The following is a 19041-nucleotide window of genomic DNA, read 5'->3' as shown; positions in this document are numbered from 1 at the left end:
TCCACGACCTCCTAAACCCTTCAGTTCTCTCCTGACAGCCAGCAGGCTTTGTGTGTGCTTTTTATGAAAGGAATCTCATACAACATGTATTCTTTTGTGTCTAGCTTCTTGCTCAATATTATGTTTCTGAGATACTGTTGCATGTAGTTTAATTCATTTATTCTCATTGCTATGTCGTATTCTACTGTATACTTATTCAGCTGTAGACCACAGTTTCTTCATTCTGTTCTTGATGGAGATTTAGGTAGTTTCCAGGTTTTGTTGATTATAAATGGTACATGTTTTTTTCAAATGGTGTTTGAGAAGAGTCTTTGGGAAGGTATGTGAGTTACACTAGGATAAGTAGTTATTAAAAAAAAATTTAAGTTTAAGATTTTCTTCCAGAAAATACATAGCAGTCTCTCTTCCCAAAACACTGATAACTAGTGTAAATCAAAAATAATTATTTGGGGGTAAGTACTGAAATCCCAACAAGTTTCAAAGTCCTTTGGACTGCACTGGAGCTTTTTCATTTTGGCTATTACTTTGCTCAGGGGCTAACCTTTTTATTTGTAGGCATATTAGTACTTTGTTTTTCTTTTTGCCATTATAAGTATTTGGAAGGCAAATTCTTTATTTATTTATGGTTTGTAAACCACAACCACTACTTGTTAGTCTGGTGTTGGGTATTACGATTAATTACTATTTATTATTTCATTCGTTGGGAGCTTACCTGGGGAAAACATCTTTTCTAGTTTTAAGACAAAATGGAGTCTTACTTAAGTGGTCAGAAATAGGTCGTAAGTAAAATTTTTTGTTGTCAAAAAACTCCAATCTGGAGTAGCATCTGAGGTAAGTGTGCCCACTTGTGAGCGTGTGTATATTTTCTTTAAAACTTTTTTTTCCTGTTTGCACCTTCACCTTGTCTCTTTCTACCCTCAGGTAAAGCAAAATCAACATGAAGAGCTACAGAATGTAAGGAAGCACATTCACAATTGTTTCTCAAATCTTGGTTGCTTCCTTTTGCCACATCCTGGTCTTAAAGTTGCAACTAATCCTAGTTTTGATGGGAGATTGAAAGGTGGGAATTCCCATTCTTGCTAAAGTCAAAACTTAAATATTAGAGGCTGAGAGTTTAAAAAAAGAAGTACATGGTTCCTTAAATTTTCCGTTTTTTACTGGAAGACATTTTGATGCATTGTTAAGGAGGTGATTTTAATGCTTTGTGTGGTCTGTCTAGCTTTCTATTGGTTTGTCCCAGACATCTAGTGTATGGATTAGCGTATTTTATTATTATGCGGTTTATTGCTCAACACTGTTGTTCTAAAAATTCCAAAGACTGAGAGTATTTCAGTATTTCGTCTGTTTGTAGTCTGTAAAATGTTTTACCAGTATATCATATTCATGTAATCAGATTTCTGTTTTAGGGATGATACAGTTTTTTGAATATGTTTTAGGATTGGAGTGTGATGGCAAAAGGCTGGAGGAATAATGAAAGTTTTACAGTATAGCTGGAAAAACAAACTCTAGTATTAAAATTTAGTACAATTTCATGAATTGTTTGCCTTTTGAAAAGGAGATGAAATTTATTTTGGTAGTCCACTATTTCTTATTTGAGATTAAAGAATTATTAGGGTATGAGGAAAATGGAATAGCAGAGTCTATTTTTTTTCTATGAGATATGATGTCTTTGGATGAGATTCTCTAAATGAATCTACTTAAGTAATAGATACTGTATATTTTCATTTCATGAAATAGAATTTTATGTACTTGTATCAATAGGGACTCCTTTAATTCTCCTTTTTTTTGACTAACGTGTTGACTTTTTATTCTCATATGTCTGCTAGATATTGATGAAGACTTTAAACGAGAGCTTCGAAATCTGGTTCCATTGCTGCTTGCCCCTGAGAATTTGGTAGAAAAAGAGATAGGTGGATCTAAAGTCACTTGTAGAGATCTTGTAGAATACTTTAAGGTAGGAAAACTCCGACTAAATGACTTTGTCTCATTTGGAAATACAGCTGACTTAAAACTCATATGTATGTTCATATATGTATTTATCTTTATAAAGCAAAAAAAGTGAAATTTATAGTTTGTTTTTCTGCTTTGAATTGGCTTTATCACTTTTTAAGGATATTTAAAATTATAGCAGACAACCTGTATTTCCTAGCGATTTTGTTTGTGGAATTATCCTACTTTTTCTCCAGCTCTGATACAGAGAGAAGAAGATCATTCATCATATAATTGTAATATCATTCTATCATTTGTGAATGATGATAGATATTGGGAGTACAATTTTGTATCTTGAGTTCTCATAAAAGCCTTCTCTCTTGAGTTCTTGAGGATTTGATAAGAGCAGTTGAAAGTACAAAACTGGTTTTTGAGTTCAAGTAAATTACACAGATTTTTTTTTTCTTTCTCTCTGCTCTTCTCTAGTCATCATTGCTTGCTTACCAAGCAAGACCATTGTCAGCATTCTTATTCATAGTACTTATAGAAGGTAGAAGGGAACAATTGACATAAGTGTGTGTTTTTGTTAATTTATTGGACAGTTGGTGGTAACTTTCATACTGGTTTTCTTTAGTTATGAATTAATTTAGAGGCAGTAAAAAGTTGAGATGAACAATTCCTATTATGAACTATTTAAAAACTTTCATCTTCTTACTTTTAAAGCATTAATTGGGTAATTTTTCTTCTTGAACTGAATAACTTGGTCAAAGTGAAATACTGAGTAAAAATGTTTTCTAATTAAAACAGTGCAGGAGGGGAGAATTAAGGATTTCTTTTCATAAGGTAGATGGCATTGTATATATAGCTTTTAACTATGAGACAACTTGAATGTTGTTAGAATTACATTTAGAAACATTAGAATATAATTTAGCAATTTTTTTGCAACATTTTTTTATTAACATAAAATGTATTACTTATTTCAGGGTGCTGCAACATGTGTTTTTAATAATGTTGAGAATAGGGTTAACTGTGGAAATGAGAGCATATGATTTTCAAGTCTTCATTTTCCTTTTATATTTTTCAATTTATTTTTTTATTTAGGATTTTTTTCCTAGACTTTTCAAAGTATGAATTATTTTTATATTTAATGGCTTTCCTTCTGTAGAGCCAATTTGTTTGCCCTGCCAACATAATGTCTTTTGTATTTTAGGCTTACATTAAAATTTATCAAGGAGAGGAACTTCCACATCCAAAGTCCATGCTTCAGGTAGTATGTGTGTTGTACATAAATTTATTAATGAAGGAGAAAAGTCTTTGGTTTAGAGATAAATACTGGAAATGGCATCATGCTTCTTTGCATGCAGATAAATTTCAAATATTTAAGGCAATACACGTCTTGGGTCCTGAAGTTTTTAATATGACTGCAGACTTTGCATACACATAGGCTATCAGAAATCAGAGTTTTCAGTATCTTCTCTTTAGTTGCTGGAAGAGTGTAGAAAAATTTCTTTTACAGGAGATGGCTAAAAATGGGCCTGTCTAAACCAAATTTATTCAGTTTTTGGAGACTTTGACAATGAATGTTTGAAATAAGGCTTATTTTTCCTCTTGATATTAATGATTTAGAGCTGCTTCTAGTGCATATAGGTTTTTCCCCCCCCTCTTTTTTAAAAGGTGTCTTTTGGAGACTCCTGGGTGACTCAGTTGGGTAAGCATCTGCCTTCAGCTCATTTTGGGATCCTGGGATCCTGGGATTGAGCCCCACATGGGCTCCAGCCCCACATGGGCTCCAGCCCCACATGGGTTCCCTGTTTAGTGAGGAGCCTGCCTTTCCCTCTCCCTCTACTACTCCCCCTGCTTATGTGCACATGTGTGTGCTTTCTCTATTTCTCTCTCTGTGTCAAGTAAGCAAATAAATCTTTTTTTTTTTTTTTAAGGTGTTCTTTTGGGACAGTGTTATTTTAACCTAGTTAAATTTATTTATTTTTTTTAAAGAATTATTTATTTACTTGGCAAGGAGAACAAGAGAGCACAAGCAGGGGGAGTGGGCAGATGTGAGACTTGATCCTAGCACCCTGGGATCATGACCTGAGCTGAAGGCAGATACTAAGCCACCCAGGTACCCCAACCTAGTTCATTTTTTGAAAAAAGATTAAACAGCTTAATTTAAGAAATCAAGAATAATTAGTGTTACATTCATGTCGATCTGTTCTTAATAAATTTTATACCAATGTGTTCATACTATTAATGTTTCACCCAAATTTATGTTTAATCCTTTTAAGACACATATTTAGTTCCTATTTTTAAAGATTGGCCATTTTGGGTAATCTCTCGTTTTTATAGTAGATTAAACAGTATTTTCTTCTAACTACAGTAAGCAGTTTTGTGGATTTAAAAAGTGTTTGTGTAATACTGATACGAGATGTCAAGCTTATCAGTAATTCTTGGTTTCATACATCTGGAGGCTTGGCAAATTTTAAGGTTGTGTCTATTTCTCTATTACTTATTGAGCATGTATGGTGTTTGTTACAAACTCTTTTTTTTTCTTCTTTAAAGATTCATTTTTTCTAGAGAGAGCACAAGCTGGAGGGGCGGGGAGAGGGAGAGAGAATCTCAGACTCTGCGCTGAGCCAGAGCCCAGCGTGGGCCTCCATCTAATGACCCTCACTGAGATCGTAATCTGAGCTGAAAACCAAGAGTCAGACACCTAACCAGCTGAGCCACCCAGACGCCCCTGCATACCCATTTTAATAAACCTAAGTGAAACAAATAGACAGTCCTATTAGAAGTCCTGTTAGAAGCAATTGGTTTATCTTTTATACTTGTGTTTCTTCCATTGGAAAGGAAAACTGGAAGTTGATAATGTTTTCTCTGGTTCATTTTTAGGCTTGTTCATTGTACATAATTTATTGTGTTAATCAGAATTTATAGAGCCTTTGAGTATCTTTTGCATAAAATTGGCACTTTTTTTTTTTTAAGGCAACAGCTGAAGCTAATAATCTTGCTGCGGTAGCAGGAGCAAGAGAGATCTATTGCAAAAGTATGGAGCAGGTTTGTAACCAACATTTAAATTTGACACTAGACTGAGATAGAGGATCTTTACTTTTAAAATAATTGAGCTAATTTGTGTTCCTTATGCATTGTCACGTTACATCATTCACTGATTCCCCTTTTATCATCTCTGCTGGAAATAAACTAAGAAAATAATTCACATGGTTAGAGTGCAGGGTACAGGTGGCAAGTTATTACATAAATTGTACTAAAATAGTTTGACACATGATTCAGAGCACTCTTATTAGTAACTTCTCATGTAATACTAGTTTAAGGCCAATAGCATCTTCTGTGCTAACCTTGCTAACTTGAAATTAAAGTACCTTTTTTCTGTGTTCTCTTTTACCCGCTTTCTGCCAGCAGTCTGTCTTGTATTCTCATGGTGTGTTGGTGGGTCAAGTGAAGTCAGCTGCAGATTGCAGTGTAATTGTTTTTGTCTTTACTGGTATTAGTCATACTTGGAAGGCTTATTTTGCCCGAGTCAGTTAAACATACAAGAAATAAGTTATGATTATGTGTGAGGTATTATGAAAAAGTTTAAAACTCAACTTGACTTTTGAGACTAAAAACTGTGAGCAGTGAGCTTCTCTCATGTGTAAATTATTTCTTGCCTGTAATGTGTCCTTCTGTAATCCTGTCTGGACAGGTATGTGGTGGGGACAAGCCTTACATTGCACCTTCGGATCTGGAGCGAAAACACCTGGATCTCAAGGAAGTGGCGATTAAACAGTTTCGTTCAGTGAAGAAAATGGGTGGAGATGAATTCTGCCATCGTTATCAGGACCAGCTTGAAGCTGAAATTGAAGAAACCTATGCAAATTTTATAAAGCACAATGATGGCAAAAATATCTTCTATGCTGCTCGTACTCCTGCCACACTGTTTGCAGTCATGTTTGCTATGTATATAATCTCAGGACTGACTGGCTTCATTGGCCTAAACTCTATAGCCGTCTTGTGTAACCTTATCATGGGGTTAGCACTGACATCTCTTTGTACTTGGGCATATGTAAAATACTCTGGGGAGTTCAGAGAAATTGGAACAATGATTGATCAGATTGCTGAAACACTATGGGAACAGGTTGGTATCTATCTTTTGGTTTTTCAGTGACTTATATCATCCCCGTGACACTTTCCCACCCTTCTCCTGCAGTATTTGCACACCTATTTTTCCTTTACATGAGGAATGTCAAAAGGTTGTTTTCTGTTTTGTTTGGTTGTATAATCTGAATATAAAGTATGAACCGGAGAATTTTTTTCTTCAAGTCATAATTATAGTGTGCTTTGATTGGCTGAAATCTGTAATATCCTTTGGGTAGATTCTTAGTCATAGGCCTGATGACGCCAGAACATGGGCAGGACCAGAGTATCTAAGGGTTATTTTCTTGGAGGAAAGAAAATCTAGTCAGTATAAGGAAAAGAAATTTGGAAGTGTAGTGCATTAGGAAAGCAAAAGAAGTTTCGTAGTAATACTGGCAAGAAGCAATACATGCTTAATATTTGAGGAAAAATAGTGGATGGCATTGAGGTGTTTGTTGCCTTTCATGAAAATATTGGTGATTTACTGATGCACAAGTAACAATCCTATAGGGATTTCTTTTACGAAAGGAATTTTGACGTCTCTACTATGGAAACATTAGTGAACAAAAAGCGAAGTGCCACAGAGAGAACCAGCTTCTCTCTCTCTCTCTCTCTTTTTTTTTTTTTTTTTTAAGATTTTATTTGTTTTATTTGACAGAGATCACAAGTAGGCAGAGAGGCAGGCAGAGAGAGAGAGGAGGAAGCAGGCTCTCCACTGAGTAGAGAACCCGATGTGCGACTCGATCCCATGACCCTGAGATCATGACCTGAGCCAAAGGCACCCAACCATCTTCTCTTAATCATAATGTTTTACCTCAAACTCTGAGAATTCAGAGTCGGGCCTGACAAGAATCTACTAAGGAAAGCCGTGTTGTATATTGGCCAACTGTGTGCTGGAATTGCCTGTGTTCAGAAAATTCCATTCAGGGATGTCATTAAAATGATATTTGTGAAATACTTGAGCATCATGTTGAGGATCAGGATGAAAGCTGCAGATATTTTGATGGGCAGTATAATAGGCATTTTCAGATATAATTTCTGGGCAAGTGCGGTATTGGGCTTATTTGAAGATCTAGGAAATGCAGGTTCATGTTGGTTTGGCTTTAAATGTAAAGACTGAAGAAGAGAATCATTTTTTGAGGAAGGTTGATTGGGTATTGACTTTTCTTATAATAATGTCATTATTATAAAGTGACCCACTATATTAATTTGGATTTTGTATTTATTCTTCTTCAGAGAAATGCTCATTTTGTTCAGATCTGATTTGGAAGCTTGTGTTTGGATATTTGTTAACTTTAACCTTTTATCTCAAAAAATCTCTCTCTTCATATCCCTTTGATACCTTCTGCTAGAAGATGGATTAAAAGCTATCAACAACCTCACTTTTTAAAAAAATTACCTACTTTAAAATTTTTGACCATTACTGATTTTTTGCAGCATGAATTTTAATCCTTATACAGTGTCTTATTTTGAAAGCCAGTCCCCCTTCTATATAACATTGATTCTAGGACTTTAGAGGTTCCATTATTACAAAACAATTAAATAGAAGAATCTAAAGTGTGTAAAATTATTTTCAGTGTAGTTACGGTAAGTTCATCACTGGTCAGAAAAGATCTGTGCTGTGTCAACAAACCTTGCCTAAATTTTCTTGCATTTCTCTTTTCTTTTGCTTCAGAGGAGTCCCAGGAAGGTGAGAAACCCACAAAGTCTCAGATTCTTGTAGTCTTAAACTCTTTAACTTCAGGCACTCTCAGTCATTGTCCTAACGAATCACTCCATGTTTTAGGTGTTTTCCAAACTGTTTGAAGTTACTAGACGTCGAATGGTCCATCGTGCTCTTTCATCAGCACAGCGACAGAGACTGTCATCCAACAATAACAAGAAGAAAAATTAGACAGTATTTTTAACTTTTTTCTCTATCTGAAGTGTTCCCACTTATACATGTAGGACAATAAGCAGGACCGTCTGGGCCGGTCTGCATAAATGCTGTATACTTACCAGATTTGATGCTGCATATAGGGTATGGAATTGCACATCCGTCTCCTAGGAATTGTAAATGGTTTGATTAGGAGGAAAGTAGTTTGTGTTGCATTATCAGATGTCTAACTGCATTATTTGTAGCATCATAACTTTTTTTGGGAGAAGCATCTTTTTATTTCCCACATTCCTGGTTATTTTCATCATTGCTTTGAATTGAATTTTTATATCTATTTTTATATGTAACTCTTTTTTTACCTCATGTTTTTATTTGTTTTGCACATTTCTCATACCACAGGTATTGAAGCCCCTGGGTGATAATTTGATGGAGGAAAACATAAGGCAGTCTGTAACAAACTCTATCAAAGCAGGCCTGACTGACCAGGTGTCTCATCATGCCAGATTAAAGACAGACTGACAGTTCATCTCCTCATGGACTCCACTCTCCCTTTCTTTCATGCTTGCTGTACAATGAGAACTCAAATAAAAATAAACCAAAGTTTACAATCAACTGTAGAAGTAGTTTAGTATAACTGGCTTCACAGATGGCTGCCACAGAGTGTGAAAATTGTTTGTTGGTTTTAAGCATTCTGTTCTTGGCTCCTAAGACACGGAGATTGGCTGAGGAGCGTTAGTTTATCATGCACATTTGTGCCATGTTCTTTTATTTTTTTTCTTCCTTTTAATCTAATGTTAGTGAAATTTGTCTTGTGTAAAAGGATATTTCAGGGAAATATTTTAAGAAATCTATTTAGAGTCTAACACCAGTATCCCATTGAAATTTTAATTTTAGTGAAGTTATGAATCACTGTATCAAGAATCAGATCAGAATGACAATGAAGCCTTTATTGAGCCACTACATTAAAAGTATATATTGCTTTATTGCCTTCAATACCAGTATTACATAAGTGCATGTATCAGAAATTTCACAGAAATTACATGACAACTCTTATAGCTAAGAAAGTGATTCTGAGGTGTACATTTGTCTTGCCTTTTTAAATTTATAAACCTGCCCTAAAAGGAGATGCATATCTGGGAAACTGAACTGTCTTTATGCAGTTTAGCCTTCATGTACATAAAATATGCCATTAATTTTATTGGGGGAGAAATTCCATCCAAAAATGTTGCCTACAGCTATGAGTTAAGAGTGTCTGTACAGTGTGTAGCTTTTATTTTCTAAAATCACAGATAGGGCATGTATATGAATTATAAATATATAAATACGATTTTGTATTAAAAGTTTTGTAGTTTATGGCAAAATCTGGTTCTGTGGTAGGCTAAGTACAGTCCCTGTGAAGGAATGTTTGTGGCTCATGTCAGTGTGTGAATGCATAGACAATTTGAAGTTTTTGATATATTTGTGATATTTATCTTCCTTGAGCACTGCAATCTCACCCCCACCCCCAAGGGAATTCAGTGGGAATGTTTATCGTGACTTTGTCCTCTGTTGCATTTTAAAGTTATTTCCTGTAATTTATTTTCAGTACATAATTAAAAATTTGTTGTATATATAAAATGAAACTTGTGATTCTTTTTTAAGGAATCCTTCAAGTATGTATTCCATTACATAAACCATGTTTGTTCATACTGAAAAGAGCATGAGCAGGAAACACCCAAGTGAGAGCTCTAAGGTATTGTACCCAAAGCTAAGCTTGTAAAAATTATTTTTCTTTGTCTCTGTTAGGGAAAACTTGTGATTAGGCTAGGTATAGCAGGAGATTTGTTAATTTCTTTTGTCCCTCTCTCTCTTTCCTTTCCTTTTTCTTTCTTCTTCTTCTTCTTCTTCTTCTTTTTTTTTTTTTGGTGGTATATGTAAAGCTAACATTTTTGTAATATTTTTGTAGCCGCCTTTATAAACATCTATTATTAAAGCACCTAGTTTGGTTTTTAAGTGAAGAAAATTCAGATGTTGAGTTGCATGCCTGAAAGCTCTGAATTTGCTTCGGTTGGTATAATCTCCTCCCCTCCTCCTTTCAAATCCTGTTTTTATATGGATTGTATTTGTTTCCATCTGTATTAAATTGCTACCAACTCATCTGTTCTTAAAACATAAAGAATCCACTTGAAAGGTCTTTTTATTTCTTCTAACACCCTGTTTTATGAATGCCGTGGGCTGTTTTTATGAATGAAAAAATAAAAAGTTTGTTGTATAATAGCAATTCTTCTGCAGTTAAAAACACAGAGCTTACCTTTTGTAAAAAACAACAGTTGTGAAATCTCAGCCATGGATTTGTTAGTATTTCTTGTTGGAGAATGTGTTTTCCGCAAAGAAGATAAAATTCTATAAAGAATTCCGAGAAACATTTGGGTTTCAGCTGAAAGACTCTGAAAGTAATGGTTAAGTAAGAGGCAATAAAAGGGATTAAAGACATTCAAAACTGTTGACTGATGAAACTTTGGTGTTAGTATATTCTCTGTGGAACAGTTTTGTAGTAACCCATATAATATTGAAGGTTTTTGTTTTTTTAATATAGAAGGTTTTTAAATAATGACAAGTGATTTATCTTCCTAATTAAGACTCAAATAATTTACTTTTATGGAAGGGACAATCATTCACAACCCTGCTACTGAGTTTGTCATATATATGTGTGTGTGTGTGTGTGTGTGTGTGTATGAAATTTATTTTGAGAGGGAGTGAGTGAGTACATGAGCAGGTTGGGGGGTGGAGGTGGAAGGTGGGGGAAAGGGAGAGTCCCAAGCAGGCTCTGTGCCCAGTGAGACCAATGTGGAGCTTGATCTGACGACCCCAAGATCATGATCTCAACCGAAATCAAGAGTGGGACACTTGGGTGCCTGGGTGGCTCAGTCAGTTAAACATCTGCCTTCAGCTCAGGTCATGATTTCGGGGTTCTTGGATGGACCCTGCATCAGGCTCCCCAAGCAGGAAGCCTGCTTCTCCCTCTTCCTCCCTCACTGCTCGTGTTCTCTCTTGCTAATCTTTTTTTTTTTTTTTAAGGTTTTTTTAAATCTCAAAAAAAAATGTGGGACACTTAATCAGCTTAGCCACCCAGGCACTCCTGTCATATATTTCTCATGAAGACAGCTAGTCCTCACTTCACTGAACTTATTCTACTTGTAGAATTGAACAGCAGTATTTCACTTGTGAGGGTTTTATTTTCAGAGAACTCTAACTTGGACTTGGCTATAGTTATTTCCAGAATTGGACAGTCTAGGGGCTTCATCCTTGCTGAAGGTGTAAGTGCTGTTGATGTCAGTTATGTTGTTTCATTATTTGGGATTTTAAAAAGTTTGGTCTTAACTTGGTTAAGAACCTATTAAAAATATATACCACAAAATTTCAGTAAACAGTGTGGCTGTTGCTGTTAGTGGTACACTACATAAATACTCAAAATGGCCTTTCACAAGGTCTTTGTAAGCACTTGCTCAGTCTTTTAACTAACTAGGGAATTGGCTTTTTGATTAGCTGCTTACCTGCTAGTGGAGGTTGCTTGGGTCTCCTCAACACTGTTAGCCTTTATTGGTGGTTGAATTCCCAAACTTCGATCAGAGTCAGCCTGTGTACTTGATTTCCCTTTCCTGTCATAGTCGTGGGATAAAAAATCTGCCTGGAGAGCAGTGGGTTGTGCTTCTGGCAGCCATCTTCTCATGGCCACTGTTTACTGATCTCACAGGGTTTGCTAACCAAAGGACTTTCTTGGATTCAGTTTGGAGCTTCAGTCATGGAACTTAACTTTGGGGAATCTTCCAATAGGCCTCCTGGCCAAACAAAGCTGAATTAGGGCTTTTCCACAGAGAACGGTTGCTGCTTTTCTCTACACAAGCCTTAGATCTAGGGATTTCTCCTTCAGATTTGGGGTTTGCTGGAGTTTAGGTTGAGGAATTGATCAACTCTTGACATTCTTCTGTGCAGTGCAACTCCTGTTTGTTTTAGATTCGTGACTTTCTGGGCTCTTCGGAGCCAAAGCTTGCAGTTGACCAGGTCAGAAGTGCCTCAAGGTATGTACAGAAAGGTTGAGAAGAGGGGATTGCAGCCTTTGTATAACCCAGGAAAGCGCTTCCACTTACCGGTCCATATGACAGCCCTCCCTGTGACGTTGGCAGGAAAGCACGTTATCAAAGAAAGTATCAGGTGTAGCTCAGGCTTGCAAATGAGGATGCTACTACACACCTGGGGGGGGGGGGCGTTTCAGTCAGTATGAAGTTTCAGACACAGATGAGTAACCTTCCTACTTAAGATGAAAAGCTCTGTCTTTCTTTTTTAAAAGATTTTATTTATTTGACAGAGATCACAAGTAGGCAGAGAGGCAGGTAGAGAGGAGGAAGCAGACTCCCCACTGAGCAGAGGTCCTGATGCCTGGCTCCATCCCCAGGACCCTGGGATCATGACCTGAGCCGAAGGCAGAGGCTTTAACTCACTGAACCACTCAGGCGCCCCAAATGCTCTGTCTTGATGGCGTTCTATAAAGCACCAAAAGGTGGAGGAAACACGGTTTTATTAATACAGAAACAAGGTGAAAATCACCCATTATATTACTCATATGAAACAAGAAGTGAAATTGTCCTGTTCTTGAGTGCACCTCAGCGGTAACCATTTGGTGTGCTGTTGAAATGACTCCTGAGCTTACTGACATGTCTATATGTGCATAAAACATACTCCTGATTTTCATTTTACACAAAAACAATTACCCTGTAAGTTTTTCCCTCCATGTAACGGAATTTTCCTAGGCTACTCAGTAATTCTTCATGCTCATGTGATTGCATTGATTCTTCTGAGGGTAGATGGGATATTGAGAAGAGAACATTAGACCTTGGATTGCTGCTAATAGTTTTTATTATTTTTTCTGAGTTTTCCCCTACCACAGTGTTGGTGAGAGAGTCAGATAATAAAATGTGAAGGGTGTTTGGGAAGCAGGAATAGAAAATGTATGCTCTTAATCTTTCTTGTTTTATTATTATTATTTACATTTTTAAAAAAGGTTTTATTCATTTATTTGACAGAGATTACAAGTAGGCAGAGAGGCAGGCAGAGAGAGAAGGGGATGCAGGGCTCGATCTAAGGACCCCGAGACCACAACCCGAGCTGAAGGCAGAGGCTAACCCACTGAGCCACCCAGGTGCCCCTAATCTATCTTGTTTTAATGCTCCATGTACTGCCTTTATTTGGCCAGTAATCTGGTAAATGACTTCTGGAAGCTTGACCATTGCTAAGGTGGGTGGGATGAGGACTAATGTTTGAGCATTAGTTTAGACTTTCTAGTCACAAAATGTGAAGACTACCTAAAAACTTGGAAGCATACTTACATTTTAATTTCAGGAAAAGGAGATGGAACTTAGAGTTAAAACTGAGCTTTGGTCCCAGCGCCACCCCTTCATGCTTTGTGAACTTGGGTAAATGCTACGTGACAGCTTAGCCTCCACTGCTTCATTTATAAAATGGAGAGAAGAGATCTGTACCTCTGTCTCTCTGGGGAAAAAGGCATTATTTTACATGTTTGCAAATAGAACACTTAACTGGCTTAGAAGACAGCTGGATTCTCATATCAGCTTCCACATTCGTATGTTGCAATATGTTGTTTTGGTTGAAGTATATGAAGAAAATCTGGCCTCACACAGTTATGTAGTTGGAAAAGGAGGATCTTCCCAGAATGCCAAAAGCCTACTGGGGACTCCTAGGATTACATTTTAAGAACCACTGCCCTAGAGTAAGAAATTCCATTGGTAGGCATGTTAAACAGTGCCCTGGTAGGAGTTTGAAAGGACGAGGTGTACTGTCTTTTGTTTTATTTCCAAGTTTGGGATAATTTTTCTTTTCTTTCTTTTCTTTTTTTTAAAAGATTTTATTTATTTATTTGACAGAGATCACAAGTAGGCAGAGAAGCAAGTCAGGCGGGCGGAGGGTGGGGAGAGCAGGCTCCCTGCTGAGCAGAGAGCCAGATGCGGGGCTTGATCTCAGGACCCTGAGATCATGACCCAAGTTGAAGGCAGAGGCTTAACCCACTGAGCCACCCAGGCACTCCTGGGATAATTTTTCTTAATACTTAAAAGCAACAGGTTGCACCAGATAGATCAAATTCTCCTTGGAAATAGTATTATTATGATTATAAACCCATTCCTTTAAAATAACACCCCTATATTCTATCAATGTAAACTGTGTGCAAGAATTTTCAAAATATATTAAAATATATTAAAATATATTAAAATATATTAAAATATATTAAAAAAAAATCATCCTTAGTACTTGGAACTTGTGAGAGATGAAGACTGATAACCTTTCTTAAAGGTCTTCCAGTTTGTTACCTCTGTGTGTGTAAAAGTCGGTCTCTTGATTGGATACCCTGCTATATACATAGTGCTTTTTTTGAAACTGCATTTTCTTTTTAATATATCCTGAATCTTTTATCATGACAGTAAATCATATTGCAAGTTTTTTCAATGGCTACATTTTATTTTGTTACTGTTTACAGTGACACTTTCATATTCCATAACATTGCATTTTTGACATTTTCATTTTTGCTGTGTTAATAATACAGCAGGGATGACCTTATACCTGCATCTTGGGCACCTCTCTTAATAACCAGGAGATTGGAACAAACTCCTGGAGGTAAAATCACTGCTCTCTGGGCGTCTCATACCAACTTCTGGCTTCTCTAGCAGTACTTGAGAACACCGTCCTGTCACCAGTGCTTCTAGGACCGACACCATCATGCCTCAGTACTTACTCCCCCGCTTCAGTCTCAGAAAATGAAGTCATGTATCTCCACACCGCCTCACATACCACTTGAGCCAGTGGTTCTCAACTTCGATTTTGTATCAGGATCATACCTTATTGACACAACAACATGGGAGATTGTGAGGTGGTCGGGGCCCAGGCCTCAGTATCCCGAACATTCTGCAGGTGGTTCTGTGGCGCAGGTAGGACAGACCATTCCTACACCTACCCCAGCCTTAACCCTTCCCTACTCTCTTGCCCCTTTCTTGGTGCTTTGTAATAATCCACTGTCTGTTGTTAGCAAATTTTCCTAAAACTTGATCTCAGTGTTTTTATTTCTTTCCTGAACTGAAACCTGTTTTCCTTTTTTTCCCACTTTCCCAGCTGAATGTCTCTGGTGCAACTCACTCAAGTCTGGTTTTCCCCACACCCTGGCTAGATTTTTGACAGCAGTCATCCATCATCCTTTCCGCCTCTATTCCATTACTCCCTGTCATGACATCTCAAATTCTTTCAAATCTATCTCCTCCTTTGGCCCCACTGCTGCTTTGTGCATGTCACCCCCCCTTCTTACTCTCCTTAGATGCATCGGTCCAGCACTATGCTCGTTACTTTTTACACTTTCTTGTGGTACTGTACCATTGTGGTACTCCTCATACCTCTTCTCTAGCAGCTGAATGTTACTACAGAAGATGACAGAAGCCTGGTGGCTCAAGTTTCTTAAATGGCATGACCGCGTTTCTGAAATGGGTGCTCAGTCCGGCCAAATAACCTGACCACACGTCTCTGGTATGTTGAGGGGCTATTGTATACCTTCTTGCTCTTCAGATTATTAAAACCCTTTCCCTACTCTAATTCTGCACTGATGACTTCACCTTACATCTCATAAAGAAGAATGCATGCAAGAAGACAATTATTTTTATCTTGCCACAATTGACCTATGCGTGTGACTCTGAATGTACCCACATCATTCTGTATTTCTCTCTGTTAAACAATGGCTGGTGTCCCTGTTCTATCAAAGGTCTGCACTTCAGTGCGCTCTGGAATCCATTTTCATGAGGACTTAGACCCTGCGAATAGCCTTTTTCTTTGCATGTCTCGCATCATCAAATTCTTTGCTACTGCATCATTTCTTTTGGCTTTCAGACATTTCTTAGTTTCACTCAACTTCAAAAAACAACCCCCCCCCCCCTTCCCTTAGCCTGTCTTGTCCCTTCTAGCTACAGTTCTATTTTTTCACTTTTCACAGCAAGTTTTTCTGGAAGATTTATATACACACAGTGCCTCTGCTTTCTCATCTAAATTGACTCCAAGCTGGCTTGCCTCCACCAGTTTATGGAAACAGTTCGGATTAAGGTTACAAGACATCTTTAAAGCTAGCAGTCAGTCTTAAAGTACGGTGTCTTAGCGGCATTTGACATAGTTCACTATACTTTCATTCAAATACATTTGTGATTATTTCACCTCACTGATCTCTCTCCTACTCCTTGTCCTTTGTTGGATCCCATAATCACCATCTTTACACTGGTGATTCTGCTATTAAATCTATATTCCCCACCATACTCTATTGAACTACACCATATCTCCATCTTTATGTCCGTTTCAGTTTATGCCAAGACCATAACTATCTCTTCCAGCCCCAACTGAGTCTGCTTAAAGCATTTTTGCTTCAGTCACTAGTCTAAGAGCTCTTTTTGATTCTATTCTTTATCTCATATCCACATTCAGCCTACCCTGAGTTCTTGTTCCTATTTCAGAACATACCCTGAATCTGATTTCTTTCCAGTTTGTCTGCTGCAACTCTGGTGATAACACAGTCATCTGTCATAAGCTCAAATTGGTTTCCTCACCCTGTTAGATCCTATTCTCCCCAAAGTGGTCAGAACCACTCTTCTCTAAAAAGCCAATCAGGTCATACTGTGCTGTTTCATTCTCCAGTGATTTCCCCTTAATGCCAAAATAAAACTCACGTCCTTATCTTAGCTGAGAAGCTGGCCCATGGATGTCTCTGTGAGCTCGTCGTCCCTTTTCCTCATTCGCTGTGCCCCACTCACACTGATTTTTCCCCTAAACATGCGAAGACGATCTTGGGGCTTCGATGCTTGTTCCACAAGGAACATTCTTTTGTCCAGTCTCCCTTCTTATCATCCATGTCTCAACCCAAACATTAGTTACCTCCTCAGAGATGTCTCCTAGCCACTGTTAATACCAGTAGCTCTATTACTTCACTCTTGTTTTAGCATTTTCTTCTCAGTAACATAATGTATTTGATTGCATATAACACGTCTTCCAATATTAGCATGTTAGCTTCCAAAGGATACAGGTTCTCTTTGTTCAGCTGCCAACTGTCAACTTGAGAAGTGTTCCTGGTAGAGTCAGAACACAGTATTATTAACAACTTGAATTGTCAGAACTGTAAACACTCCTTTCAAATACAGAGTGAGGCTGGGTTTTTTTTTTTTTTAAAGATTTTATTTATTTATTTGACAGGCAGAGATCACAAGCAGGCTGAGAGGCAGGCAGAGAGAGAGAAGGAGGAAGCAGGCTCCCCGCTGAGCAGAGAGCCCGATGCGGGGCTCGATCCCAGGACCCTGGGATCATGACCTGAGCTGAAGGCAGAGGTCTTAACCCACTGAGCCACCCAGGCGCCCCCCCCCCCCGCCTTTTTTTAAGACTTTATTTATTTATTTGACAGAAATTACAAGTAGGCGGAGAGGCAGGCAGAGAGAGAGAGGAAGCAGGCTCCCTGCTGTGGGGCTCAATTCCAGGACCCTGGGACCATGACCCAAGCCGAAGGCAGGGGCTTGAAACCACTGAGCCACCCAGGCAGCCTAGAGTGAGGCTGTTTAACAGAGCTCTTGGACGAAACAACTGCAGGTCTCTCTGCCACAGCAAGTGGTCATGTAAGCACCGTCATACCACAGACTTGGAGGGGTCTTGAGAAGTAAATGGATAATACTGAGAAGAACAGTCTTATGTCAACTATACCTAACTAAAAATATTTGGCATGCTTAAAAAGAGACTATGCATACATTAAGCAAAACTCCCCTCAATCTTTCAAAAACAATGTAGGTAGAATAGTGGAGAAGCAGCTCCAGGGAGGAGAAAAAAATTAAGGACGTTATTTGGGTAAGCTTCACACTGGTTTGCCTTCAGTAATATTTCCCAGGGAAGTTGACTCCTTGCGTGTTGGCAAACAGCTGTTGTTGAGTAAATGTCAGGATATCATTTCTGGGTGGTTTGTGGTGTCAATGTGTGTACCTATGGACTCTTTCTCCTGACTAAGGAGGTGTGGTGCCAGGGGGAGGAGAGCAAATGAGAAGTCAATGTAAAAGTCCATAAAGAGATGTTTAAAGATACCATGATAAAGATTTTCACACCCAAAGTAGAACAGTATAATGAACTGCCGTGTACCCACCACCCAGCTTAGTTGCCAGCACACAGTCTGATTCCATCTATGCACTCCCACTCCCCCATTCCCAGACTTAGTTTTTTTTTTTTTTTTTTAGAGATTTTATTTATTTGATAGAGATCACAAGTAGGTGGAGAGGCAGGCAGAAAGAGAGGGGGAAGCAGGCCCCGGGCTGAGCAGAGAGCCCGACTCAGGGCTTGATCCCAGGACTCTGGGGTCCTGACATGAGCTGAAGGCAGAGGCTTTAATCCACCCAGGTGCCCCCAGACTTAGTTAGTTTGAAGGACATCTCAGATACTATATTTTTCAATCGTAAATACCTCAATCTCTAAAACATTAAGACTTTGATTTTTAGCAACCACAGTGCTCTTTATTTTTTCTGAAAGAATAACATACTACTCCGTGTCAAATATCCAGTCAACATTCGAATAAATAGCTTCATACAGCCAAAGCTGCTGTCCACCCGCTACAAGAAGTTGAGCTAACGTTTCATGGGCATTACCCTCACTGTGTGGTACAGGCTCTATAGACCTCACAGATTCCTCAAAAGTGAAGGATCCATTTACCTTGTCTCTTAATCCTTCAAGAATTGTGCATCTCAGCTGAGTCACTGGGTTCCATTGATCAGGGCATTTTGAATACGAACAAATGAACCCTCTTTATACCCTCCCTTTCTCCCATCCCCCTCTCAAAAAATTACATTTGAGAATTAATAGCCTTTTATACTTGATAAGGAAACGTTATGCTGTTGGCTCAGTAACTTCCTGCTCTTACTCTCACTTCTTGCTCAGGCAGAATTTTGCAAGGTGAATACAGACAGTGGACTTGGAAGGGCCAAGAAGGAGGGCTGTGGAAGTAGTAGTAGTTGTAGTACATCAGTTGTAGAAGCAATATTCGTTCATTCGCTTGATAACCCATTTACTCA

General features: G+C 38.1%; 1 protein-coding gene across 6 annotated transcripts in view; it reads left to right on the top strand.

The window, feature by feature from the left end:
* The window catches only part of ATL2 (atlastin GTPase 2), a 57252-nt gene extending 47065 nt beyond the window's left edge, over positions 1–10187 (top strand). For 3 of the 6 annotated variants that reach the window (XM_082745710.1, XM_082745714.1, XM_082745712.1), the window contains 7 exons: positions 922–1060; positions 1827–1954; positions 3140–3196; positions 4909–4980; positions 5627–6058; positions 7733–7747; positions 7844–8326. In XM_082745710.1, coding sequence (XP_082601836.1) covers positions 922–1060; positions 1827–1954; positions 3140–3196; positions 4909–4980; positions 5627–6058; positions 7733–7747; positions 7844–7951 — 951 coding nt within the window. In that variant the 3' untranslated portion in view covers positions 7952–8326. The other 3 variants (XM_082745711.1, XM_082745715.1, XM_082745713.1) reach the window with 1 other exon arrangement.
* The last annotated feature ends 8854 nt before the right edge of the window (positions 10188–19041 follow it).

Source organism: Mustela nivalis (genome assembly GCF_964662115.1).
Source record: "Mustela nivalis genome assembly, chromosome: 8".
In the NCBI taxonomy this organism is placed as follows: Eukaryota; Metazoa; Chordata; class Mammalia; order Carnivora; family Mustelidae; genus Mustela; species Mustela nivalis.
The sequence above is the reverse complement of the archived record's forward strand: the minus strand, read 5'-3'. Positions and strand labels throughout refer to the sequence as shown.